We start from the raw sequence: 26,766 nt of genomic DNA on the forward strand, positions 1-26,766 counted from the left end.
AGGATCCACTTCTCATTACACGTCACAATCCGCTCAAAAAATGGGTTGTTTTTTGGTGCAGAAGGAGCATAAAAGACACCTCAAAATGACAATTTTTTTTTTATTATCATTCAATTCATGCGGCACCCCTTCATCCAACTTTTTGGACTTTCCTATTTGCTTTAAATGGCGAATGATTGTTGAGTGGTTGATCTCGAGTTTAACAGCAATTCTCGTGTGGTTTTGCGAGGATTGGCTTCAATTAAGGCTTTCAAATGTTCGTTATCGACCGCAGTCGGCTGGCCGCAACCATCATCTTCAAGGCTCTCGTCACCATGGCAAAATTTCTTGAACCACTCTTGTACCATACGTCTGTTAGTAGTTCCTAGACCAAATGCATCATTGATATCATGAGCTGTCTCAGCAGCTTTTCGCCCTAGTTTGAACTGAAATAAGAAAATTGTGCGGATTTGAATTTTGTTTATGCTGTCAAACAGCCTGCAAATCAATGAATCCATTTTTTGCAGGCTTTGACAGCATGGACAAAATTCAAATCTGCATAATTTTCTTATTTCAGAGATAGAGAACAGTAATGAATAACGTGATTAGATAGACCAAAAAACATGCTTCGAAATGATATATAACATGGATATATAAATCAATGAATTAATTCAGTAATCATATATAAAAGTAACATATGTGAGAAAACGATATTGTTTTTGCACCAACCTAATGACTTTTTTCTATAAAAATATTTGATGAAATAAAAATATTTACTTGTAAAAGCAAAATTGAGGTTACATCAATAAAAGGTTGCTTTCTTTTTATATTATCATTTTTTCTAGAACTATCTTTGGTAACATTTAAATCTACACTGTTTCATATATGCTTTTATTATTGCTTGAACTATGAACCATTGTTCGATTTTAATTGTAAAAATAATCAGCAATGCCATATTCTTTTAATTTTAATTATTTGTAAAAAAAGGCAAAAAAAAAAAAAAAGTAATTTTATATTTTAAGTGTCATCATTAAATAAAATGTTTTCTTCATAGTAAGCAACTATTTCCTACCTTTCTATTTTTCTTGTTTCAAATTTCATTTAATTTTTGAATTTGTATTCAGATACAGTAACATTGTTCCAGTTTTAAATTAAAAATAAAACTAGTACAATTTATACACTATATACTAAACTGTTACAAAACATAGAACCACTTAAATGCTTGTCATACAGGTCTCTTGTTTTTGATTCATAATAAAAATGGCTTATCCCTCCTTCCACGTTATGGGGCTAAATAGTATTACAACTTTTCTTCTAAAAATATTTTAGAATTAAATAAGCCACAAAGATTGATATATCATTAAATAAAGAAGCTAAACATCTTGTATCCGCTGTAAAGTTTATTTAAATATGGTATACCCTTATTGTTAAATGAGATAGGCATACTTTATTCATGGGTCTTAAATTTAGAAAAACTAAAGCATGTGTTAAAAATCACTAGATATTTTAACCTTAACGCAAGCCCACTGTCCCTAAAGCTAACCAAAACTCCATTTGATAATAATCATCTTTATTTGAAACTTTGAAACAGTTTGATTTATGATTGTTCATTTTTTTTTTTTTTAGATAAAAATGTAAAAGTACAACATTTAATTAAGGTTTCCAAAAGATTCACTGGTCAACCTTGTCTTTTGGATAAAATGGAAGCCTTAACTTTTATCCAGTTATTTTTTTTTTAATTTCTAGGAAGCTGTCTAAGTCACTTTTAAGAATCCTTAGATATTCTGTGAAACTTATTAAAAGGTGAAGTATCATCAAACTTTGGGGCTTGTCTAGCTAATGCCTTTTAACTAGATTTTCTGCCTGAAAGATTGAGCTTCTGAACATAAGCAAGATGGCTAACTTGAGCCATCAGGTTAATGCATTTGTGAACTTATATCTATATAATTATAAAACTCAAATGACCTTGTAATGGGTGTTGTAACCCAATATCCGGTTTATGACTACCAGTTGTGCATGCGTACATAAACAAATAATCAATGTGACAATGAAACGTATTGTTTTACTGTGTACGTTTTCAGTGTCCCAATTGCTTTTTTTTCGCGTTTAAATTATTCAAATAAACAATTGTTAATACTTTCTGCATTTTTTTTTTACATTGTTCATTTCCATATTACATTTAAATTATTTTAACGCAATTTTCTTACAAATAAATCTACTTTAACCTGTTGACAACCATAAGAGCATTTTACAATGGTGATTTAAACACTGCCTTCCCCATTTTAAAAAAAAATTATTTTCCATTTTTGTAAATACTTTTCTTAAAAAACATTCATACATTTTCTTCTGCACTACCAACATAAATAAATAACCACAAAAACTTTTTTTTAATTTGCGTTACAAATAAATAATCAATGCGACAATAAAACGTATTGTTTTACGGTGTATGTTTTCAGTGTCCCAATTATTTTTTTTTTGCGTTTAAATTAAAAGATATATCAAAACTTGAATTTAACTTTAAGTATTATGGTATCTGTTCAGTGCACATTTAATTCAATGGCTGCAAGTTTTTTTTTTCAAACATAAGTACGAACAGAACGACTCATAGAAATCTATCTATATTCTATTTTAATTTTAATATACTTTCATAGAAATGTTTCTGTTATATCACAAAAAATTATTTTCTTTACGTCACAAGTGTCATGCTCATACATTAACTCCATAGCTAATATAACATACTGACCCAACGGGTCACAGGTAATCTAGTACTTTATATAAATTCTATAACAATTGTATATATAGATTAGTGTTTGGGAACCTCAGGGTTCCGCCAGTACAGTCCAGGAGTCCCACAATCTCTAAATTAGAACAAGTAACAAATAAACAGAATGTTAAATTCAATTTTGAGAATTTATTTTATTATTATACTAGCGGGGAGGGAGGGGGGGCCCGGCGTTGCCCGGGTATTTGGAGTTGTGTGTGTGGGTTTTTTTTTTTTTTTTTTTTTTTTTTTTTTTTTTTTTTTTTTTTTTTAGATCAAAACAACCCTGTTTAAAAAAAAAAAAAAAAAACGTTGGCCAGGTGTTTGGAGGTGTAAAAGAAAAAAAAAGTTTTTGTAGAAAGGTAGGCTCGAACCCGAAGCCTTGACACAAAGGTGGAAAAACCCTGACTGCTAACTAGCTTGGCCATGAGGAGAGAGGAAGTGAAAACTGCTTTAATTTAAGGTTCATAAAGTGAAATTGACAGGTGCGAGAATTTAATAAGGTCAAACATCAAGCGACTTGAGTTTGGTGCTGCAAGCCAGTTTCTGAGTAATTGTTTGTTTCCCCCTGCCAAATGAATAGCAATTGTCTGATATGACGTTTTCTTTTTTTTTTCCCCCAGCATTGATCAAACCTTATTTACTTTCTGGACTGGACGTCTAGGCGCTGAAAACACAAATTCGTTATCACAGTTTCGCTTTTTTATACGGAAAAGTGAAACGAAGATGCGACCATCAAAAAAAAAAATCTCAAAAATAGCACGTCAAAGTCGGGCAAATTAAAGATAGATGCGACCCCTGTTCGTAACTCGTAGATGTTATGATTTAGACAGTATATAAAAAGTTTTAAGTAGTGACCCGACCGAGCCCCCCCCCCCCCCCCAAGCCTTTGCTGGACATACACAAAATGTGCACACACACACACATTTTCGCTATATATATATATATATATATATATATATATATATATATATATATATATATATATATATAAGCATATTAAAAAAAATTATATGCATATTAAAAAAAATTGTTTAAATGTACTAAATTTTATATAATTAAACTCGCTACATTTGAAAAATTAATTTGTTTTGCCACTCATAGGTTTGATTTTTAATATATTCTTATTATACAGTCAATACCAAAACAATCATACTAAATGTCGCAGCACAAAGGAGGAGAAAGCTGAGAAATTTGTGTTAAGCGATATACACGCCAGGAATTCTTTTCAAAGTTGAACGAATCAGTTCTTTCGACTTCTGTCTTCTCGCAAACATCGCACTCTTTACCAGCAAGTTCTTTTCAACCGTCGACCGACCAAAAAAAAGAAACAACTCGCAATCTTTGTTTCGGCTTGACTTTTTATAGCCGTCGGCCGAATCCAATTGTCGTGGTAATGCGGGTATTGCTCACAAACGTTTTTCTTTGTAATCTAACGGTCCCAGGTTCGCTCCCCGACGCAGGCACGCACAACTCATACTTTTTGTGCGCTTTTGCGCATGCTAGTCACACTGCTCCCGGATCTCGAGATCACACATATGACAATGCTGGGCAGGCCGTTTTGTCCGGGTACTTCGCCTTAATGGTACAGATTCAGGAACTTCCTCAGTGGTGCCTTCGTTTTCCAGATCATTAAATTCGTCCTGCTCTGGATCCTCATCATCGTCTGAAGAGCTTCCGTTATCTGGCCGTTCATACAGCAGTGGGTCTTCGTCATCTGATGAATTGAGTTCATCATTGATTATAATGTCATGTCGGCATGCTGGGCACACATCTTTTATGTGGCGTGGTGTTCCATCAACTGATATTGAGTGTTGAATATTTATTTTTGTCACTGTTCCTGTACAAAACTGTGTTGTGCATCTTACCCCCGGATTCTTCATCCATACCGCATCCCCTTCCTTGTACGGATTAGCCACTGTGGTCTCGGGCACCCTCACTTCATCGATACCTTTGATATGAATCCTATAATTGTATAGCATATTCGCAGGTGTTGTCATGGCTGTCTTGTCATCTTTAGGCGTGACGTTGTACCAGTACACTGCCTCCAAGATCATGCACCCTGTTCTTGCCACAATGCGCTTTATAGTGCGATGGAATCGCTTGATTATACCGTTTCTGGAGGGTACATAGGCACACCGAAATCGAATGTGCACGCCCCACATTTGTGTAAAATTAGCAATTGTCTTTCCACAAAACACTGCACCATTATCTGTGAGCAATTCGGTCGGCAGCCCCCTTTTGCAGAATATACTCTGCAACTCCTTAATGACGCTAGCCGAATCCTGTCGGTACAACTGCCTCCAAATGGCAAAACGGCTGGGACCACAATCTATCAAATTCAAGTACACCTGAGTACCGAAATGGGTTATATCCATAGCAACCCTACTCCAAGTGTCCATGACATTAAGCCTACTTGGCTTCCAATGCACTGGAGCTGGATCTATGGATTGCCATTTTTTACAATCCCCAACCACAGATCGCACTGGAGTTTCAATTATTGTTGGATTGACCAACTTTAGAAAGTACCATGCCTTTTTCACACCGGGATGTCCACCAGACTGATGAATTGTCTGTATCTGAGAGTCGTGTTCATGTTCTGCGGCCACACCACACACAAGTTCTCTGGGTTCTGTTGCCTTACGGATTTCATCTATCCACCGCTGTGGTACTTGAGTAAGTTGGTCAGCTCTGTTATCGTGAGACTTGACGAGCCTCATGTCGATTGTTAGTTCATATTCAGAGACCAAATCTGGAAGTGTGGAGAGGCGACGCCTGATTAACATTTGCGAGGCTGCTGTAGTGCGTACTCTTGTCTGTCCAGACAAGGTGTCAGTTATCCACCGATAGACACAGGGGGAGTCAATTCACAAATGTATGGTTTTTGCTTTCCACTGTAATGCAAGGTTGACGTCTCGCAGCACAGCATCAAGCTCAGCTAAATTTATGTGTTTGTCTTTCTCACTGCGCGGAGCCAGCTTGCGTCCTCCGCCACAGAACCGTTGCTTTCCACAACCTCGCCTATAGCAATAGAACTGGCATCCATCCATACTGTGACTTCTCCACAGATGCACCAGTCACCTTTTACTGGATCTTCCTGGGCTACTCTCAAACAAATGTCTTTGATCATCCGTGCTAGAATAGGGTCTCACACTTCGTCATCCCATCCAGTTGTGATCATATTCGCCCTTCGTTTCACAAATGCTGTGGCGACACGCAGCCAGCCACACACTGGGAAATGACCAGTCAGCTTCCCCGCACACTGAAAACATAATTCGGCGAGTAAGTCTATTAGGTACTGTCGGAAGGTCACTGCCACGCCGCCATAACAATTTTCCGTTCTCCTCTTGGACACGTAATCCCAGTCTCAACTGTTCTAGGGTCTTGCTTTCAAGGCCAAACTTCTCCAAATGTTCCTTTACACGGGTTGCCAAACATATGCTTTCATTCACAAAAATGTCATCAATGTATGAGGACATAGCCTTATTTATATTCTAATCCTGACTGAGGACGGTATTAATAATGGCCCACATTATTAGAGGGGCAACGTTCAGCCCGAATCCAAGGCGGGTAAGACAATATGGCTGTCCCTTACTTTTTACTGTTGGAAATGGCCACAGAGATTTGTCAACATGTACTTGCAAATAGGCTCGGCGTAGGTCCAGCACTGCAACGTTTGGTCTCTTGTCGCCATTCCCTCATTTTTGTAAGCAAACATCCGCGTTGGCAGAATGCACATCCACGTACTCATTTAGCTCTCGATAATCCATAACGGGACGCACTTTCTGTTTATTCACCTGCACAACAGCCATGAGAGGGATTAAACCTTTTGGAGGGCCAAGTTCGTCCTCAGGATATGGCAGTAACCAACCATTATCAATCCACACCTGCAATTCCCGATCGTATTCATCACGAATCGGTGTTGGTGCTGGATACTCTGCAAGTCTATTTCTCAATGTAAGTGGAGGTTGGTCTCAGCCCACTTCCACAATGTAGCCCACTTCTGAGTATCTTGGTCATATTTGGCAGAGAAGTCAGGCTCGGTAATAGTGATAGCAGCAAAATTGACCTTGCTAAAATGTGGAAAGGTCACCTCTCCTGCGCTAGACACAGCTACTCCTCCCAGTCACTTGATTGCATCCAGTCTAAGCAATAAATCAAATCTCAGTAAGTATCCATCCACAACTAGGACTTCTATGCTAATGCTCTGTGTTGCATCAAGGTCAACCTGCACCATTCCTACTCCACAGCAGCTTAGTGTGCTTCCATCTGCTGTGAGCACTGGGGTTACTTTCCTTGTCCATTCCTTGTGGACCAGTGACTGTCTGCATCCAGTATCCACCAGAGCTGTGCGTGGTAGTCTATTGATGAGAACCGTGACAATTGGCAAGGCGCCATTTACACCAGTTTGGGGGATGAGATTGGTGCTCACTTCTCGCCTCCTTGCTCGTTTCCCGGACAAAACCGAGCAATGTGCCCTCGCCACCGACATTGATAACACATGATAGGGTTTCGAGGTCTGACCCCGAAATCTCCTCCTGTTGCACTATCTATCAGGCAATTGCTTGCCCTATGATTCAGTCCATTACACTTGTAACACCTCCATGAAGTATCTGTCTCCTTGTGGTTAACTGGTGTCGTTCGTGCAGCTAATGCAGCTTGCTCTGGAACTGTCAGGTTAGTCATTAAAATAGCACGAGAGTGTGCCAGCACATGAGATAGATCCAAGTTATCCCTCTGGGATGATGCCTGTAACAAGTTTTCTGCATGTTCCGACAAACCAGCAATAAATGCACATTGCAGGCATTGATCCGATACGCCGCCAAACAGGACTGCTAGCCTGCGCAGCTCCGCCAAAAAGATGTTGACTATTTCACCCGGTTGGAGATGACGAGTTGCGAACTGCTTCCATGCAGCAAACGGATCCAAAGCAAATGCTGTGTACAGGGTTTTCTTTATACACCCAAAATCGGCCCACTTTTCCTCACTTGATTGCTGGTACACTGCATAGACGCCACCTAACAAACGCATTGGAATTACACATTCAATGCGCTTTATGCCACTTAGCTGACATGTTAGTTCAGCTTTCTCCAACCACTCCACTATTGACTGTCCAGATTCACTGCCATCAAATATAGGTATAAGTTTTGGATCGAAAGCCATAATAGCCGAAATAGCTTGTCGCAGCACGAGGGATGAGAAAGCCTAGTAATTTGTGTTAAGCGATATGCACGCCAGAAATTCTTTAAACGAATCAGTTCTTTTGACATCTGTCTTCTCGCAAACGTCGCACTCTTCACAAGCAAGTTCTTTTCAACCGTCGATCGACCAAAAAAAAAGAAACAACTTGCAATCTTTGTTTCGGCTTTACTTTTTATAGCCGACGGGTGAACCCAATTGTCGCGGTAAAACGTTTTTCTTTGTAATCTAATGATCCCAGGTTCGCTCCCCAACACAGGCATACACAACTCATACTTGTTTTGCACTTTTGTGCATGCTCGTCACACTAAATATAAGAAAAAATGTTCTTTTACAAAAAAATTTGAAATATAAGCTTACTTTTGTTATGTAAGCATATAATAGGGTTAAAGTCTCAATTGAATAGTTAAAAAGCTGAGTATCTTTTGTAGTTATCACTGGTTTTATTTTTGATTTTGTCTAGTGCTTGTTGTCAATGAGGAAGTTTGTATATGGGAGAGAAAGAAAGGGTAATGTGATACTGAGAGAGGGAGAAGGAAAGAGGACCAGCATGAAAAGAAACTGAAATCCTAAATAAAATGAACATCGTCTCCTTGCCCTGATAAAGTCCTCCTCTTCTTCCCCGGTTCCGAACATATGCAAAAGGGCCAATCGGGAAGAGAGTCTTCTGTTAATCGTTCCTACTGGGAGAAGTTGACAGTGGCATTGGATGTGAAAAACCGCTGCTTTCACTAGTGAAAGACTACTAATGACGAGATACATACAAATGAAACACGTGCACCCGAAAAAAACTGAAAGAAAAGATACGAGATACACATGAGTTGCAGTAGAGAAAAGAAAAAGAGAAATGAGCCAAGACCCAAAAATGATATCTCCAACGATGATAAGGTTCCAAAACACTAATCTATATAGTCTGACTGATACAACGAACATTTCATTTATTTCTGTGCTACATATACAGAATACTTTATGCTCAACTCAATTAGTTTAAAAAAAAAAAAAAAAGAAAAAGAATTCCCACTTCATTGAATCTTTTGTTTTATTGTTGTTTAACATTTTTTTTCTGTCTTATTTTCTTGACCTTTCTGATTTTAGATAGTATTACATTTTATCTCCAATAAAATTTTCCAAAATTCTCACTCCGCGTTCATCTTATTTTGATGTGCATTCCATATGTGTCTTGAGAAGAGGTATCCTCCTTTCCCTTTCCGTTCATTTTTTTTCATCACTTAATTTAGTGCAATTCTTTTGGCATTAACTGTACATGTAAAATTTTGCTTTCAGATTTACGAACATGGATAGATTTGTGAACAAACGCAAGACAGATGTGGACGAAGAGACACAGGATCTGAAGCAGTCTGTTGAAGCTGTGGCTACTACCAGCGATACAGCCTCGTTGAAATTATCAAGAAATAATGGAATTAACCTACAACTAAAAGTTTATCAATATTTGTGACAACAACATAGCCATAAGATTTATTTCGATGGAAAACCCAGAGTATTCTTCACCTTTGTGTATTATTTGTGGGGAGAAACTGGCTAACAATGGCACCAGCCAAACTAAAATGATATTTAGCAACTAAACATTAAGATTTGTTGAGCAAAAATGAACAACATTTTCAATGAGAATTAACATTAAATAAAAGGCAAGTTTCTATGTTTGCAAAAACGTTCAAGTTGAATGACACAGAAGAAGCAAGTTATACTGTGGTGGAGACAGTTATAAGAAAAATGAAATCATACCATGTAATTTTACCTGCATACCAAGAAATAGTAAGGAAAATATTTGGAGAAGAGGCTGTATTAGAGGTAAATAAATTCCACTTTCTGACAAAACAATAAGTAGGCACATTCAAGATATGTCAGAAGACATCGAATCGAATCTTAAGTAAGAAATACTGAAACATAATTTATTTGCACTTCAAGTTGATGAGAGTACAAACATTACTGGTAAAACATAACTTCTTGTATTTATTTGTCTTATTAATCATGAACATATTATAAAAGACTTCCTGCGTTGCAAAGAATTGCCAGTGACAACAAAAGGAAAAGATGTATTTGATATTTTGAATTCAAATTTAGAGTTGTATTAGACTGGAAAGACTGCTGGTATTTGTACAGATGGTGCCCTATAATGACAGGATTTCTTCAAATCTTTGTCCCAATCGAACAAAAACAAAATCCAAATATTATCCATACTCATTGTTTCATTCATAGAGAAGTACTTGTTGCTAAAACTTTTGAATCTGAACTAAAATCTGTATTGGCTATGGTAGTGAAAATGGTTAACTACATCTACTTCAATCCAGTACACAGAAATATGATGGTTCTCAAAGAGGGAAGGTATTATCTGGCTTTTATGAATTAAGAGAAGAGTTATTGATCATTTGTTTGCAAGAAAATCTGAAAGACTTTATAGAATATTTGAGTAATGGCCATTGGTGTTCAAAGTTAGTATATCTTGCTGATATATTTCATGACCTAAACCTTTTGAACAATAGCATGCAGGGCAGGAATGAAAATATACTATCTTCTACTGATAAAATAAATGCTTTTCAGAAGAAATTAACAATATGAAAGAAATGCATAAGTGCAGTAAAATTTGGAAATGTTTTAAAGTATTTTTAAAAGAGATGTTTAAGAAATTAGGCCACTGATTTTTAACCATTTGGATACTTTATTAACACATATTGACAAATATTTTCCATCCATAGCTATTGACCAGTATGACTGGATTAGAAACCCATTTCTAGAATTTGAGCCATCAGAAGAACAGTTCACATTAACAAAAGAACTTGTCAGTATTCTAAATGACAGGACATTAAAGTTGAAGCATTCCGAGCTTAACCGGAATGTATTTTAGTTGTTGGTTAAAAAGAAATATCCTGCAATTACTCAGAAAGCGTACAGGCTCTTGTGCAATTTTCAACCTCTTATTTGTGTGAATTTGGATTTTCAGCTCTGACAACCAGAAGGCACAAGAAATGAGCACAATTGCTGTATGTAGAAGATGAACTTTGTGGGTGTCTGCCAAAAACACAACCCAATCTTAGAGTTGTGCAACAAACACCAATCTCAAGTTTCCCATTGAGGTTTTGATCAGAATAAATAAGAATAAATGTATTCTATTCAAATATGTACAATTTTGTTTTCATTTCATGGACAACAAATGTGTACAATACTTTGAACACGAGTATTTTCATTTCATATTTTAAATGCTGTTTTTTTTTTTTTTTTGCATGAGACAACTAAATTCTTGCATAGGGGTTCCATGAGCCTGGGGAATGTTTCTATAGGGTTCCGCTCCAGCAAAAAGGTTGAAAAAAAAAATAAAAATAAAATAAAAAAATAAATAAAAAATAAATAAATAAATAAAATAAATAAATAAAAATCTATAAATATAAAAGCGAAAATGTGTGTATGTATGTATGTTCGCTTTTTATGTATGTCCGAGGAAGGCTTTTTTCTGAGAAGCGATCGATCGACTCACTTCTTAAAACTTTTTATATCATGTCCAAATCATAATATCTACGAGTTAACGAGGGTCGCCTGTCTATTTAATTTGCTCGACGTTGAAAAGATAAATATTCAACATTTTTCGATCGCCACATGTGCATTAAGCTTTTTCGTATCATAAAAGCAAAACTAATTCTGGTGGCATTTTTCGGAAACGTCCAAAAGCAATCAGCTTTGATCAATGTAGAGTTTCTCCTTATATCAGACAATTGCTATTCAATTTGGACAATCCCCTTTTTATGGGGGGCTGGTTTTCCCCACAACATCTTGGGGAAACAAAAAAAAAAAAGAAAAGAAATCCTGCCCCGCAGTAAATAAAATACTGCCCAGCAGTCAAAGTTGACCTCATTAAGTACGGGCACCTGCCAAGTTTTAATACTTAAATAAATTCAAACCCTATCCCTAACCTCCCGACACAAACACCCGGGTGTTTTGATTTACCTAAAACCACACATACCTCCAAACACCCGGCCAACGCAGGGTACCCCCACCCCACCCCCGCTAGTAAATAAATAAATAAACAAAACAAAAACACTGATCTAGATAGTATAACAGCTGACTAAAATTCAGAATGTTGCATTTAAAAAATGTACAATACAAGTTCTTGCTTTGCTTCTAGAGAATTAGAAGTGATGAAGAGGTCATGAGATTTTGTTCATTAGATAAATAAAGTATAGATAAATTTTATGATAAATATTTTGTTTCAGAAGTAATGAACTACCAAAGAAGATATTAAAAATAATTATTACATCGATTTTGCAGCTTGATCAACTTTGACCTCTCAAAAGTGAAATCTGTGAATCAGTTTTTAAAAAAGTTACAACAAAAATTAACACCTAAAGCTCCACAAATCATGTAAGCAGCAAGACAACGCACAGACACATTATAACAAACTCATTGTACCACCAAACATTCACTTTAAAGGAAAAACTGTAATAAACAATTCTATTATAACATACTGTTTATTTTTATATCTGGCTGCGGGTTTTAGTGAAATTCTCAATGAAGAATAGAAATATTTGTATCCAATAGTATTATAGTGTAATATACTGTTTCCAATTAAAATTTTTTTTATATCTATTTAAATAACTCTAAAAGTCTGTATGTGATTAGGCTTTTTGTAATATTTTACAATTATTATTTATTAGATGCAGTAAAACCAAAGATGGCAGCTTTTGCTAATGGTTATTTATATTTACAATTTTGAGTTTTATATTTCCTTTATTAAATACTAGCGAGGGGTACCCGGCGTTGCCCAGGTGTTTGTGTGTGAAAAAACCCCGAAATGTGAAGAAAAAAAACAAAACAGGTGCCCGTGAAAAAATAAACGAAGCCTTGACGCGCAGTTGGAAAATAGTAAAGTGTGAAAAAAAAAACAGGTGCGCGTTTTTGATTGACATGACGGCGATAGGTATTCAGCAGTTAGCATTTTGTGCGAGACAGTTTTTAATGAGGTCAATAAATCGGTTTGTTTATTTTTAAAAACTTGCTCCCTGTTTATTAGGGGGAGCGTCTCGTCTCGAAATGAAAGCTACTGTCTGATATGACGAAGTCGACATTGACCAAACATTACTTAGCTCTCTAGAGACCACTGGCTTTCGGCCAGTGATTAGAGTCGAGTTTCGCTTTTTGTTTATACCGAAAACCGAATGTGACGCGTGCCGAAATATGGAATAATTAACGTTTGAAAGTCAATAAAATTAAATAGACAGGCGAGCTCCGTGGTTAAATGTGAGATATTACAATTTATAGATGATATAAAAAGTTTTAAGAAGTTGTGAAGCGAGTGAGCGCTTCTCTGAAAGAAGCCTTTTGTGAACATCGAGGAAAAGCGTACATACATACATACATTTTCGCTTTTATATATTTTATGTACTTACTTGTGAGGGAAAATAAATGCTGTTCACTAAAAATTACTGAACATCATCAAATAATCTTGTTTTTATAAAATAAATTCAACTTTTAGCTGTATGTGGAATATCGCCACCAATATCGACATAATTATGAAAAAGTAATGGAAGATAATTCAAACTTTTGGGAGAGAAATCAATGTTTGTATTTAAATGTGAAATTAAAAAAAGTAATTATCTCACTTGGATATTGGTGGAGATATTCCGCATATAGCTAAAAGTTAAATTTACAAATAAACAATTCTAAGTGTAATATTTGTACTGATACTACACTTTATTTTTCTATTCTTGGCCAATGAAGGAGAAATCCTTCTAGACAGAGGCATTTTTAATTTTTATTCTAATACAGTGTCCCATTAAAAACTGACATTGTGCCTAACTCTGCCCTTATGAAGTAGACAATTAAAAAAATTACACATAATTAATAACATCTTCAACTAAATAATCCGCCAATAAGATTCTACATTTTTAAAGGAAATTGTATGTAAATAACCAAAAGAAAGAAACTTGTCAGAAAAATTGTAGAATTTAGAGTGGGGGATCAGTTTTGTATATAAATTTAAAATAAAATAATGATATTTCTAAGCCATTCTGAATTTATGAGATTGTCCATTAGGACCATAAATTCAATACAAAGTTACATTTATTATTGATTTTTTATTTTACACAAATAAAATACATTTACATTATATTTTGATGTTATGATTTATACACTTTAGTTTTATTTTAAAAACAATATTTATCATTTTGTCATTCATATCAGCAATGGAAAATAAAGTTAAAAATAAATAAATTAATAAAAGAATCTTTTCTTTTAATTGGAAATTAGGCTAAAAAAGCTTCGATATTTCCAATTAATAATCAGAACACTAGTACTAAACAGCATCACATCCCATGAACGGGCACAGTTTAAACAACTAGAATTACCTAGACACCACTTTTCTGGATTCATAGGCACCTCCATGGCTTTGTGTAAAACATCAGCTTTTTACGCAATAGCAGCAACATCATTTTGTGTGTTTACTATTTTCTGTGTCAATTTCTATGGATGGGCATTGGCGCTATAATGGTTTGTTTTTTTGCTATCGTAAAACAAATAGATTTTTTGAACAAACTACACAGACAAGAGTTAAAATTAATTTTAACGTCTTCTGTTGACACTTATCTATATAAAGATAATATTGTTTAAAGGCCTTCATACTTTTTTGAAAAAAGACGCAAAAAAATAAAGCTCACCCTTTATTAATTCAAATAATCAAATCAAAACAAATCTTTATTACGTGGATTTTGGATTTTTATTATATCAAGAGTCATATTCTTTTATATGAATATATTTTTTTAATATTGGAAACGTGTTATAAAAAAATCTTTGTTTAAACTTCATATCACAAAATATTAGTTGGTTGGTTGTTTTTGTTTTACAGCATATCAAACCTTTTCAGGTTATTTAATGCCGAATCCAGTGATTTTGAAGAAAATTTTTTTAATAGTATATATTTATTTTTAAGTCGGTTTCTATTTAACCCATAGTTGGGACCCTAACAAGTACTACCAGTCCAGGTCAGAATGGACCTGGGAGCAATGGCAATCAAAGGGTGGCTCCACACTCCCCAAAGCTCGCAAGCTGGGACCTCACCATTAGATATAGTTTAAGGTTATATCCAGGACTGCGAAATATTGGAATTTAATATCATTTAAAGCTTTTTAAAAAATTTTTTTTTAGAATTGTTTTTTTGTTGTAATTCAAATAATTATATTCCTGAGAAAAAAAAATTAGCACGAAAAAGTGTTTATTTTTTAACATAATAATATTGATTTTATGTCCAATTTTATTTAGAACTTTAAGGTAAGTGAAATAAATAACTGGATTTATATATATATATATATAACTTTTTAATTATTTGATCTTTACAGTTATAAAAAATGTTGAAATTTTCATAGACCTACATTTATTTTGTTTAGTTTTCGTAACATGAAATATAGGTCAGAACACTTCAAAAAAAAAAAAAAAAAAAAAATTCACTAATATTTAACCAAACATACTTTTATTATGTAAGTTTATTTAATAATGAATAAATATAGAAAATTTCAGGAAAATATGAGTATTATTTGATTTTTGCTAGATTTTTAAAACATTGGTATGTTTACGGCTTCAAAAATATCACTACATAGGATGGTTGTTTGAAAGCGTCGATAATGGAAACATGATTTTAGTCTCGCATTTTCATTATTTTTGTATGCTGTAAAAATTAAAAAAAAAAAAATGGTTTATATTAAGCTTCTTTTAAATGGTAAAAAAACTTAGGATGATAATATTAAATTAAATTATAGTTATAATGTGTTACACATACGGAGGGGGTTAAAACTGTCGCATACATTGGCGGTACCTACGGATTCACAACAGAAAGCTGTCGTCAATAGTTTCTCCTCTGTACCAAACCATCATAATTAAAAGTTACAGAAAAACTTTTTGCAAGGTAAAATTTTATAATTAAAATTTGCTGGAATAACTTTTTTTAAAATGAAAATCTATAATATAAATCTCACCTGTCTGTTTAAATGTATGTATGTATGTACATCTGCCTAAAACTTTTGGCAGAGGCAATGGATTTGCATGAGATCGGTATTGTTTTAAAGCTTGACCCTTTGGACGAGAAATATTGAAAAATTGGATAAAACATTAATTCCTTCACCTTCCTGGCCAGTTTTTTCGCTGATATTTTCAAAAGTTATCCCCACTTTTCGATTGACTAGCCTTAATTTAAACCTATGTCACTTCCAATTTATTGATGGTCGCAACAGCAAAGATGTCATGTTTTTTTCGTCCTTCGTGTTACGAGTTCAAGCCTGCCTGTCTACTACCACTTTTTTTCTTTTTGCCTAACTCACACCTCCAAACACCCGGGCTAGTCTATAATATAAATTTCACCTATCTGTTTAAATGTATGTTTGTATGTCTCGCGAAAACTTTTGACAGAGAGGACAGATTTTCACAAGATCGGTATCATTTTGAAGCTTTACCCTTCGGCCGACAAATATAAAAAAATTGACCCAAAACATTAATTCCTTCACCCACAACTGGGCACTTTTCTACAGGGAGGGGTCACTTTATTCACCAATATTTTCGAAAGTCATCGCCTCTTTTTGATTGTCTAGCCTTTCCGGTTTGGCGATTGCTGCAACTTTTCACTTTCTTTTCCTCCTTTGCAGTACTGGTTCGAGCCTGCTTACTATCACTTTTTTTTTTTTGTTTGTTTTGCTCAACCAACACCCTTACACACACCTTCACTTTCTTTTCCGCCTTCGCGTCACGGGTTCGAGCCTGCCTGCTTACTACAACCTTTTTTTTTTTTTTGTTCAACGAACTCCTACAAACAACTGGGCAACGTCGGACACTCAGGTTAGTTAAATATAAAGTATAAATTCCATTGTTACTCGAGTACTGAAAAAACATAGGGTTTGTATTATTATTATACACAGATTCGAAAAAGTTGTCAAAAAATAAATATCTAACAAATAAATGTTATCAAAGGCAAAATAAGTTACTTTTCTATCTAACTGGATACTTTTTTTTAGTGTTTTTATTTAATGTAACATGTTTATTCAGCTTGAAAAATATACAGTTTACCGATGTATTGGAAAATTTAAAATGGTGCTTGATTCTATCTTTAATACAGTAAGTTTGTGAAAATGTGTTAAAAATAAGACACTACACAAAATACTGTTAGAAACCCACCGAATATATGTCAACTATGTCACGGTAACATATAGAGTGAGTTTCTAACACTATTTTGTATAGTATTTTTTATTTTTAACTCAGTTTCCCAAACTTGCCGTGTCAAAGAGAGAATCGAGCGCCATTTAAAATTTTCTAATCCATCGGTAAACACTGTATGATTTTCGAGCTGAATAAACATGTGACATTAAATAAAAACACTAAAAAAGTATCAAGTAGAAAACTAACTTACCTTGTCTTTGATAACATTTATTTGTTATATGTTTTTTGACAACTTTTTCGAATCTATGTGTATAGTAATACAAACGTGTGTCAGAAATTTCGTGAAAATAGTGAATAATTCCACCCCATCTTTCCAAGCTTATAACTCCTCGAAAAATGCAATTCAAGCCCTAATTTTTTTTTCAATTAAAGGAGCAAGGACCAAGGTTTCATTAAAAAAAAAAAAAAAAAAAAAAAAAAAAACGTGTTTTTTTTTAAAAAGGTTTTAAACTTCGGACTTTACAGGTAAATTTCTAAAAGACAGTATATTTTTTTTTGTTTTAAATTTGAATATATTATGTATTGACCTTTTCTCTTCAATTTGTGAGTAAATAATTATTTACTTTTCGGTGTCTAAATTAATTATTATTAGACATTTCATAATGGGAGGCGTTAATTATTCGACCCCCTGTCTTTCCAAGCTTATAACTCCTCGAAAAATGTAATTCAAGCCCTAATTTTTTTTTCAATTAAAGGAGCAAGGACCAAGGTTCCATTAAAAAAAACAAAACAAAAACAAAAAACAAATAACGTGGTTTAAAAAAAAGGTTTTAAACTTCAAACTTTACAGGTAAAATTCTAAAAGAACACTTTTTTTTTTTTAATTTGAATATATTATTTATTGACCTTTTCTCTTCAATTTGTGAGTAAATAATTATTTACTTTTCGGTGACTAAATTAATTATTTACTTTTTAATAGACACTTAAAAATGGGGGGGGGGGGTGAATTAAAAAAAAAAAACGTTTGTCTAAAATATTATATTCAATTTATTGGAAAGAACATAAAATTTCACATTGATCCTGAAAATATCGTAAAAATAGAATCAATAGAAAAATTTTGATAGATTTTTAAAGTTTAAAAATTGAAAAATATTGAGTTCGGAAAATTCATTACTGTTTAAAAAAAAATATATTTCTATTACTTTTAAAACAACTGTAATAGTTTATTTTGGAAGTATAATCCATAAAGAAAATAAATAACCCACTTTTAACAGAGAAATTACGAGATTTTTATATTTTATTCGCAGTTTCGTGTTAGGGGTGTCAAAAATTCCTACAAAAATTCTGATACTGCTAAAACCTCACTAGTCTACTAGATAATCATTTTTTTTTTTTTAGTCAGTATCTAAATATTTGAAGGGGTGCTTAGTTTCTAATGTAACGTTCTTGTAAATCGATTACACATTTTAGAACCACTCGATGTTTTTAAGCAAAATTTCGCGAATTTAGCCTTTTAAAAAGTAGTTTGGCCTTCAAAAATTCTTTTTGGTCTATTTTTAGAATTTGGCTTCAAATATGCCTCGTGGATGGATACAACTTTACAATATATGCAAACCAAAAGATTAATTGCATAAAACAAGTTGTATTTATGTGGGCATACCATATCCATTCAGAAATATTTAAAAGCAACAATTGATAAAATTTGCTGGAGATGTAAATGTAAAAGACTTCTCTTTAAAAAGTTGATTTTTAGGGGTATTCGGGTCTTTCTTTCGTATTGATTCGCGCGTGCGAAAACAAACATGGCGACCCGAATCACGTGCGTGCCCGAATACCGCTAAAAATCAACTTTTTAAATATAAGTCTTCAGTTGGTTCTCTAGCGCACAAATGTCGGGTGATACAATTTGAAGATGACCATATATATATAAAATAATCGAAGAAAAAACAAAAAACAAACCCAATTGCTTTAAAAAGAAATTTGGCCTAAAAACATCGAGTGGTTTAAAATGGGTAACTGATTTATTAAACTGTTGCATTAGAAACTGAGAATCCCTACAACTATTTAAATATTGACTAAAAAAAAAAAAAATTGTTTTGCTAATCTAGTAGAGGAGGAGTGAGTGCTCATTCAATAATAATCCGCTGCAAAAAAAAAAAAAAATAAAAATAAAAATAAAAACTAAAAACATACAGGAGAGGGGTATCGCTTCCATACGTGCGCCCTATTAGTTTAAAATCGTATAAATTAAACTAACATTATTTATGACCGTGTGTTTGTGTGTAATAAATAGTATAATTTTATCACTTACAATCTGATTTTAATTATGCGATTTTTGAATAATAAAGTTTTTTTTCCCTATTAGTTAATGTGTCTAATAAGTGGCACCGTTCCATTTATATATATGCGAGATGTTACAGAGTTGGGCTGGGGATATTCCTCTTCCTCAGCCACCTCGGACTTAGGGTGAGTATAATGAACAACGTTTTCCTTTATTTTATTCTAAATGTTCAGATTTTATTACATGTGTTAACCATTTTTTAAAAAAGAAAAACTAGTATTAAGCGCACCTTTCAAAATAAATAAATAAATGAATGAATAAATAAAAACAAACCAATAAAATAAACACATCAAAATAGGATACCAAAAGTATTCATTCCCATGTGGAAACTAACACATTTAAGTTTGTATATCTCGATTTCCAACCACATGTCAAAAATTCACATGTAAAGATTAAAACAAACAAAAAATAAATAAACAACACAAAACAAGTGCAGCATAAGCAATGCAGAGTGTCTGTGATCAATGAATAGAATTATAAAACAAGTTTTAGTTTTACTATCCACGTGTTGAGAAATCGCTACTTATTAATAAAAAAGAAAAAGATGAGATCCTTACGATTTTCAAGCGAGTGTCAAGCATTCGAATGCAGAAGATTTAAAAAAAAGAAAACACACACAGTAGTAAAGGATGTTTACCCCTCCCCCGAAATCGGTGCAGACGGTGCGGTGCAGGTGCACTAATGTAAACACTAATCAATCGATTTCAGCGGATTTCGAATTTCTATTTCCTTGCCTCCTGACCAATGCAGATTTAAACACATGGTCGGTTTTTAATACAAGCTAAGATCTAGTTTCTTATACATAAATTCTTTAATGGTATGTAAAAAAAAAAAAAAAATGCCTCAGTCTACAAGGATTTCTACATCACTAACCGTGATCGAGAACGGAAAAGATGAAGTGTAGTATTAGAACATATAAGGCTTTCATCTTATGGATTATTCGGACTGGCTACTGTTTTTCATTCATGGATGTTCTTCTCAAAGTGTTTCAGCCGATGTAATCTCCGGCCTTACTCAGGTGCGTCTTGTTCAATTCAAAAACCTGTTTGAAATTCCGTAAGGGTTTCTGAGTTTGACAAGACGCACCTGGCGAATGTTGAACGTTACACCGGCCGAAACGCTGTGAGAATAACATTCAAGGTGAGAACAGTAGTCCGATCCAAATTATCAATCCTCATCTAAAAAGAAAATTGTTTTTGATTTTAGGTTAAAAGAAAAAAAAAATTGCGGATTTCAAGTAGGAACAAAGTAAATTTCGATATTTGGAGATATATATATATATATATATATATATATATATATATATATATATAATAAGAGAAATAAAACAAAGCCAATTTTTATAAGGGAGGTGGTATTTATCTTATAAACAAACCAGCGTTTATTAAGAAAATAAAAAAGAAAAAAAATCTAGTTATGTCAACTTCCTGCGTTCATGGCGATATAACTTTATATAAAAATATGAAAAACTTTTGATTTTATTGTTTTTAGAAAATCAGGAAATCAAAAGAATAACTGACATTAAATAAAACATACGCCATCCTTTTTTTTTTTTTTTATTAACATCTGAGACAAAATAGAAAAGTCATGTTGATGGAAGATTATTTGTTCCAAGAAAGAATCAGAATGACAATATTTCATTTGATCTTTTTATGACGAAACGTGCAAAAAAATGACTTTATTAGATAGAAAACACGGACAATATAAGATCTTTATTTTATTAAAAAAAATTGATAATAGATCATAGGAATTATATGTAAATAATAATAAAATTATGTTTATGCGTGAAAGTTTGAAGTCTACATCATTCTGCACGTGGAGTTTTTTTTTTTTCTCTCGTTGTTATTGATCACAACTGACAGTGAATGAAGAACTCTTAGTAAAGAGAGAGAGAGAGAGAGGGACAAAGCGAGAGAGAGAGAGAGAGAGAGAGAGAGAAAAAAGGGAAGATAGAGAGAAATGGAAGACAGAGATGTGATGAAAGACAAAGAGGAGGAAAGTAATAGGAAAATATAAAGGGGAAGAAAAGAGCAGCGGGAAGAGAGATAAGATTTACCGGAAGACGAAAAACAAAAGAAAAGAAAAAAAGTCGACAACAAAGTACAATTTCGTATCTAATATTTAAAACAGATTTTAGTACAGATAAAATAAAAATAAACCTCAGTATCGGCTTTTATTTTAAATAAAAACAGTTTCCAACATCCAAGAAGAAAACTATTTTTCTTCCGAACTCTTAAATGCCGGACTTCTAACAACATGTTGACGACGCCATATTTAATCGTCTGTTTAGGCTCGCGGGAGAAAGTACTTTTTTGTAATTTCTTTACTTTTGAAAAAGCCTGACGAAACAGCTTTTATTGCTGATGTTAAAGTCGAGCAGAAATAAATTTACCGCACCTATTTTATTTCGCCTCTTTACAAGACAAAATATATAAATAAAAGAAAATCTATCCTAAACCAAATATTTAGTTTACAAAGATTTTCATAACACTTAAAAAAAACCATTTCTTCCCGCTAGCAGCCGACATGATGTCTGCTATGCGAACGTATCAAATAAAAGTGCTTAGATATGTCCAGCCACTTATCTGTTGTTAGTGAATAGTGATATGAACTTTTAAATCTCTTACCTTTAGCTTCGTGGATGTTTTTCGACTTTTTCAGTGAATTTTCTTTGCGTTTCGGTGTCGCCATCTTTCCTCGCGAAGAACCTCTGCGCGTCTCGTCTGCTAAGCCTCGATTCAAATTAAGAATTGACCTGGTTGTCTGAAAACACCCCCTCCCCCGGTACTTGGACAATAGAAATGCTCTCACCGCATACGCGGAGACAACGAAATTAACTTTTCCTTTTCTAATTTATCATTTTAATCACCACAAAAATTACAAAAATAAAAGCAGAACCATATATTCAAAATATTAAAATTAAAACATCAACGTAATCTCAAATTTTCAAAACAAAATGAAAGTTTCTTTGTTTTTTTTTACTTAATCTCGAACCAAAGCGCTAATTTACAATTTTTTTTAAGCATTAACTATTTTCTTTTTTAATTCAATATCAACTAGATTTTGCAAAATGATGTTCATTCTGAAATAACGAAAACAAAAAATAAATTTAATTAATTTATTTGGAAAAAAAAAAAAAAGCGGAAACACGTGACTAAGAAACGAACATGGCGATTTTACTGTTATTATAACTATTCCGAATTTTATCCCTCAAATACTAACGATTGATCCGTCACTTTAGAATGTGTGAGTATGATGAAAATTATTTTTTTTTATGCTTGAGATAGAAATTTCTAATCGTTAATACCACTTTCTGACAATCACTTGAATTATTTCTTATAATTCAAAGCAACAATTCTTAATGTCACTTCGTTAATGGTTGTTTGTCGCTCACACTACGCTTAAGAGATTTATTATTTTGTGGCAGTATTTATTTACATTTGCACATATGTTGTTTCCGTGGTTTAGATAAACTAGCATTATGAATTTTAACTTCACCTAAATTTCAGACAGATTTCTCGTTAAATTTAATTAAAGAAATCACTTATTGAACTTCTTTTTTTTTTTGTTTTCGAAAATAAAATAATACCTGTGTCACAAACCACCTTGCTTTTACGTGTACAGATGAAAATAAATCGATTGATAAGCATTTTTTTTTTTTTTTTTTTTTTTTTGCTATGGATAAACATTTTGCTAAATGCTAATTTCTGTTTTATACAGAAATATATTTAAAAAAAAATGGGTACTTATTTAGAATTCAAAATATTTCCAAAACAAAAATACACACACACACACACACACACAACTTTATAGTGTACGTACCCGTCATATTACAAAAAAAAAAAAAAAAAATCACGCAAATGGATCAAATAGTTGATGGGGGGGGGGGGAAGGTGTTTTGTAACTATTCTCTTATTTAACTTAACAATTTAATCCCAATTCATGAAGGTAATCTTTTCTGGTGGTCAACAAAACAAGCGCACTTTCGCCCCAATATTATTTTCCTAAAATAAAAACAAAGCAACAAACTATTTGATCTATTTACGTAACTTTTGGAATATAATGTCTTCGCTCCGTGATAGGTACGTACATTATAAAGATTTTTCTGCAATTTATTTATTCATTTAATAGGTTTAATTCTAAATAAGCTCCAAAGATTAAAACTTACAATATGATTCGGCACTTCCGCATGTCAGTGACATATTAGCAACAAAAACGAGTTATTGACACCTGTTCTTCGAAAGAGTGTCTTTAGCGGCCATTATGTGAACCTCAAATATAAACAAGTGTTCACGATAACGCAAAAATATATAATAACACAAAAATATGAAAATTGAAAAACTTATTGAATAAAAAATGTATCAAAATATAATTTTAATGTATTAATATAATTTCTTTTCAATGAGTGATTCATAATTGAAAATAAAATAATAAATATGGTAAAAACACGAAACATTTATAAATTATTTTTAGAATTATTTAAAAAATTTTTTTTTTTTTCTAGGAAGGTTGTAGAAATATGTAGCAAAATATAACTTTAAAAACATGAAACATTTATAGATTGTTAGAATTATTTTTTTTACGGTAAAGTCGTATAAAAATGTAGCAAAATAGAATTTTAAAAACATGAAACATTTATAAAGGTTTAAGAATAATTTTTTTTGTGTACAAAAAAATTATATAAAAATGTAATTTTAATTTAATTTGCATGCACTTTTAGAAAAGGAAGAGTTATTGACCCTTGTTCTATGGCTAACAAGTGACATCTGTCGGTGGTTCTTGAAACTAAAATACACACATTCGCCTCATGTCGCTGACATGCAGAAGTGCCTATAATTCTAATTCTTATTGACAGATCGGGTGGATAAGAATTATTCAAATAATTTTCAACCTTCTTGTAACATGCTCTCATTCTCATCGATGGACATTCGCATATATATATATATATATATATATATATATATATATATATATATATATATATATATATATATAAATACTTATGAAAAGTAACCAAGCTCTAGTCCATCACCTTACAGCTGCTAAACTTTTGTCCAACTAACAGTATGGGTTTAGGCAAGCCCGTTCTACAGCAGATATCCTAACTGTAATCTCTGAACATATATACCAACACTGGATAAAGCAGGGGAGGCTAAGGCAGTAGCCCTAGATATATCTAAGCATTGACAGGGTATGGCATGATGGTCTTCTCATGAAAATTTTTTTTTTTTTTACACAGTGGTTACCACTTATCAAGGCCCGGAAGCCACTCAGGGATAAGGGTTATTGCAAGTACATTACGTTAGTGTGGAGATTTGATGAAGTGTTTACTTAAGGGGGCGGTTCATTAGGAATTTGTTAATGTTGGACTTGAACACATCCAAGTTGTAGTCAGGTGGGAAGCAGGCAGACGGAACAGAGTTCCACAATCAAATCCTATGGTATTACTGGATGAATACTTAACATAATTAAATCCTTATATAATATAAATCTCATCTGTATGTATGCCTAAAACTTTCGACAGAGGCGACGGATTTTCACAAGATTGGTATCGTTTTCAAGCTCGACCCTTTGGACAAATATTGAAAAATTGTCTAAAAACATTAATTCCTTCACCCTCAACTGGGCACTTTTCTACAGGGAGGGGTTGCTTTTTTTTTCACCGATATTTTCGAAAGTTATCAACTCTTTTCGATTGACTAGCCTTAATTTAAACCTTCTCCACTTCCATTTTGGCGATGGATGCAACGGCAAAGACGTCACATTTTTTTGTTTTCACATTCTTTTCCTCCTTTGTTGTACGGGTTCAAGCCTGCTTGCCTACTACCACATTTTTTCAATTTTTTTTTGCTCAACATACACCTTCAAACACCGGGGCAATGCCGGCTAGTCTTAAATAAGAGAAGAATCCATGATCATATGTCAAAACGTGATATATATATATATGATATAAATGCGAGTGTACTTCAGGTCAGGGGTCGATCGTTGGAGCTTTATTATTCCTGATATTCATAAATGATCTCCCTAACAAAATTGTCTCTGAAATGGGTATATTTTCTGATGTCACTACACTTTATGATAGACATAAGGGGAAAATGAATGAACATGTATCCAAGCAGAAACACTAGAGGAAGACCTCCAGTTTCTATTTGATGGAGACAAAAATGGATGGCCACATTCAATGCTGCCAAGACCAAGCTTGTTTCTTTTAATAACTACAAGAAACCTTCTCAACCACTAGCTATGACTAATGATACATTACCTGAAAGTAGCTCGTTCAAACTCCTTGGCTTAATGTTCACAGAGAACATGAGTTGGAACAGATACATTGAGGGTATTACTAAGGCTGCTGCAAAGAAGGTAGGCTCCCTCTACCATGCTAGAAAGTTACTTATGCCTGAGAGTATCCTGTATCTCTACAAGGCCACCATTCGCCCATGTATTGAGTATTGTTGCTAGATTTGGGCTGGTTCATCTGCTACTGGTCTCTCCCTCTTAGAGTTCAAAAGAGTTGCCAGCCTAATAAGTCCCACATTATCAGCTAGGAGGCTTCAGCCACTGTCCCATTGACAAAATGTGCATCCCTCTGCCTGTTTTACAAGTATTTTAATGGTGGATACTTTGGTGAACTACAAGCCCTCGATGGAAATACACCCGACAAAGCCAACAAGTAGTAAAATCCCACCCCTACACAGCTGAAATCCCTAGATGTAAGAAATCCTTCAATTCTACTAGTTTCTTTCCTAGGACTGCTGGACTTCCGGCTCCCTGCTTTCCTGACTGTACTCACACGCAAAAGTTTAAGTGTAATGTAAATAGACATCTTGCTGCTCAACTCCCTACATAGTACTCTTACAAATTATGTCCCAGATAGTAGCCCCTACATCAAAGTGGCACTGTGCCTTGTTTGGGGTCAAAATGCAATTAAAATAAACAACAAAAAAAAAGGGCCAAAAGGAGGATAGGTGGCGGGGTTGATCATCTCCAACTTTATACTGTCTATTGTTATTCATAGCAGGTGCTCGATTAAGCTTCAATCTATACCCCCCCCCCCTTTGCAAAACATTCGCAACAAATACTCTTCTGGCTACAACTGTCAATAATTTCTCTTACTCTCTATCAGTGCTTAAAATATAATTTCTATGAGCAGAATTTCTTTCCTACAACTATAGTTCATATGTGGAACACGATACTGCAGAGCTGCTTTTCAGCTGACTATAACATGGTTGTTTTCAAGTCTAATGCAAATAAATTCTTGTTTATTTAGTCATCCTGTTAAATAATTAAACCTTACATAAGTTCCACCATTACTGATCATCACAATGTTGTCTCATGCTCTACC

The 26,766-nt window shown here is 33.6% G+C and overlaps 2 protein-coding genes across 7 annotated transcripts in view; one reads left to right on the plus strand and one right to left on the minus strand.

Moving 5' to 3' along the window:
• The window catches only part of LOC145268268 (uncharacterized), a 42,677-nt gene extending 20,460 nt beyond the window's left edge, over positions 1 to 22,217 (minus strand). The window contains exon 1 of the mRNA XM_080123630.1: positions 22,052 to 22,217. Coding sequence (XP_079979756.1) covers positions 22,052 to 22,115 — 64 coding nt within the window. The 5' untranslated portion in view covers positions 22,116 to 22,217. The remainder of the gene's footprint in view (positions 1 to 22,051) is intronic.
• A 349-nt stretch (positions 22,218 to 22,566) lies between these two features.
• Positions 22,567 to 26,766, plus strand: part of LOC145268270 (EH domain-binding protein 1-like) — a 725,308-nt gene continuing 721,108 nt past the window's right edge. For all 6 annotated transcript variants that reach the window (XM_080123631.1, XM_080123633.1, XM_080123634.1 and 3 more), the window contains exon 1: positions 22,567 to 22,670. The gene's annotated coding sequence lies outside the window, so the exon portion shown is untranslated. The remainder of the gene's footprint in view (positions 22,671 to 26,766) is intronic.

Source organism: Euprymna scolopes, chromosome 43 (genome assembly GCF_053919585.1).
Source record: "Euprymna scolopes isolate OS-2025 chromosome 43, ASM5391958v1, whole genome shotgun sequence".
Classification (NCBI taxonomy): Eukaryota; Metazoa; Mollusca; class Cephalopoda; order Sepiida; family Sepiolidae; genus Euprymna; species Euprymna scolopes.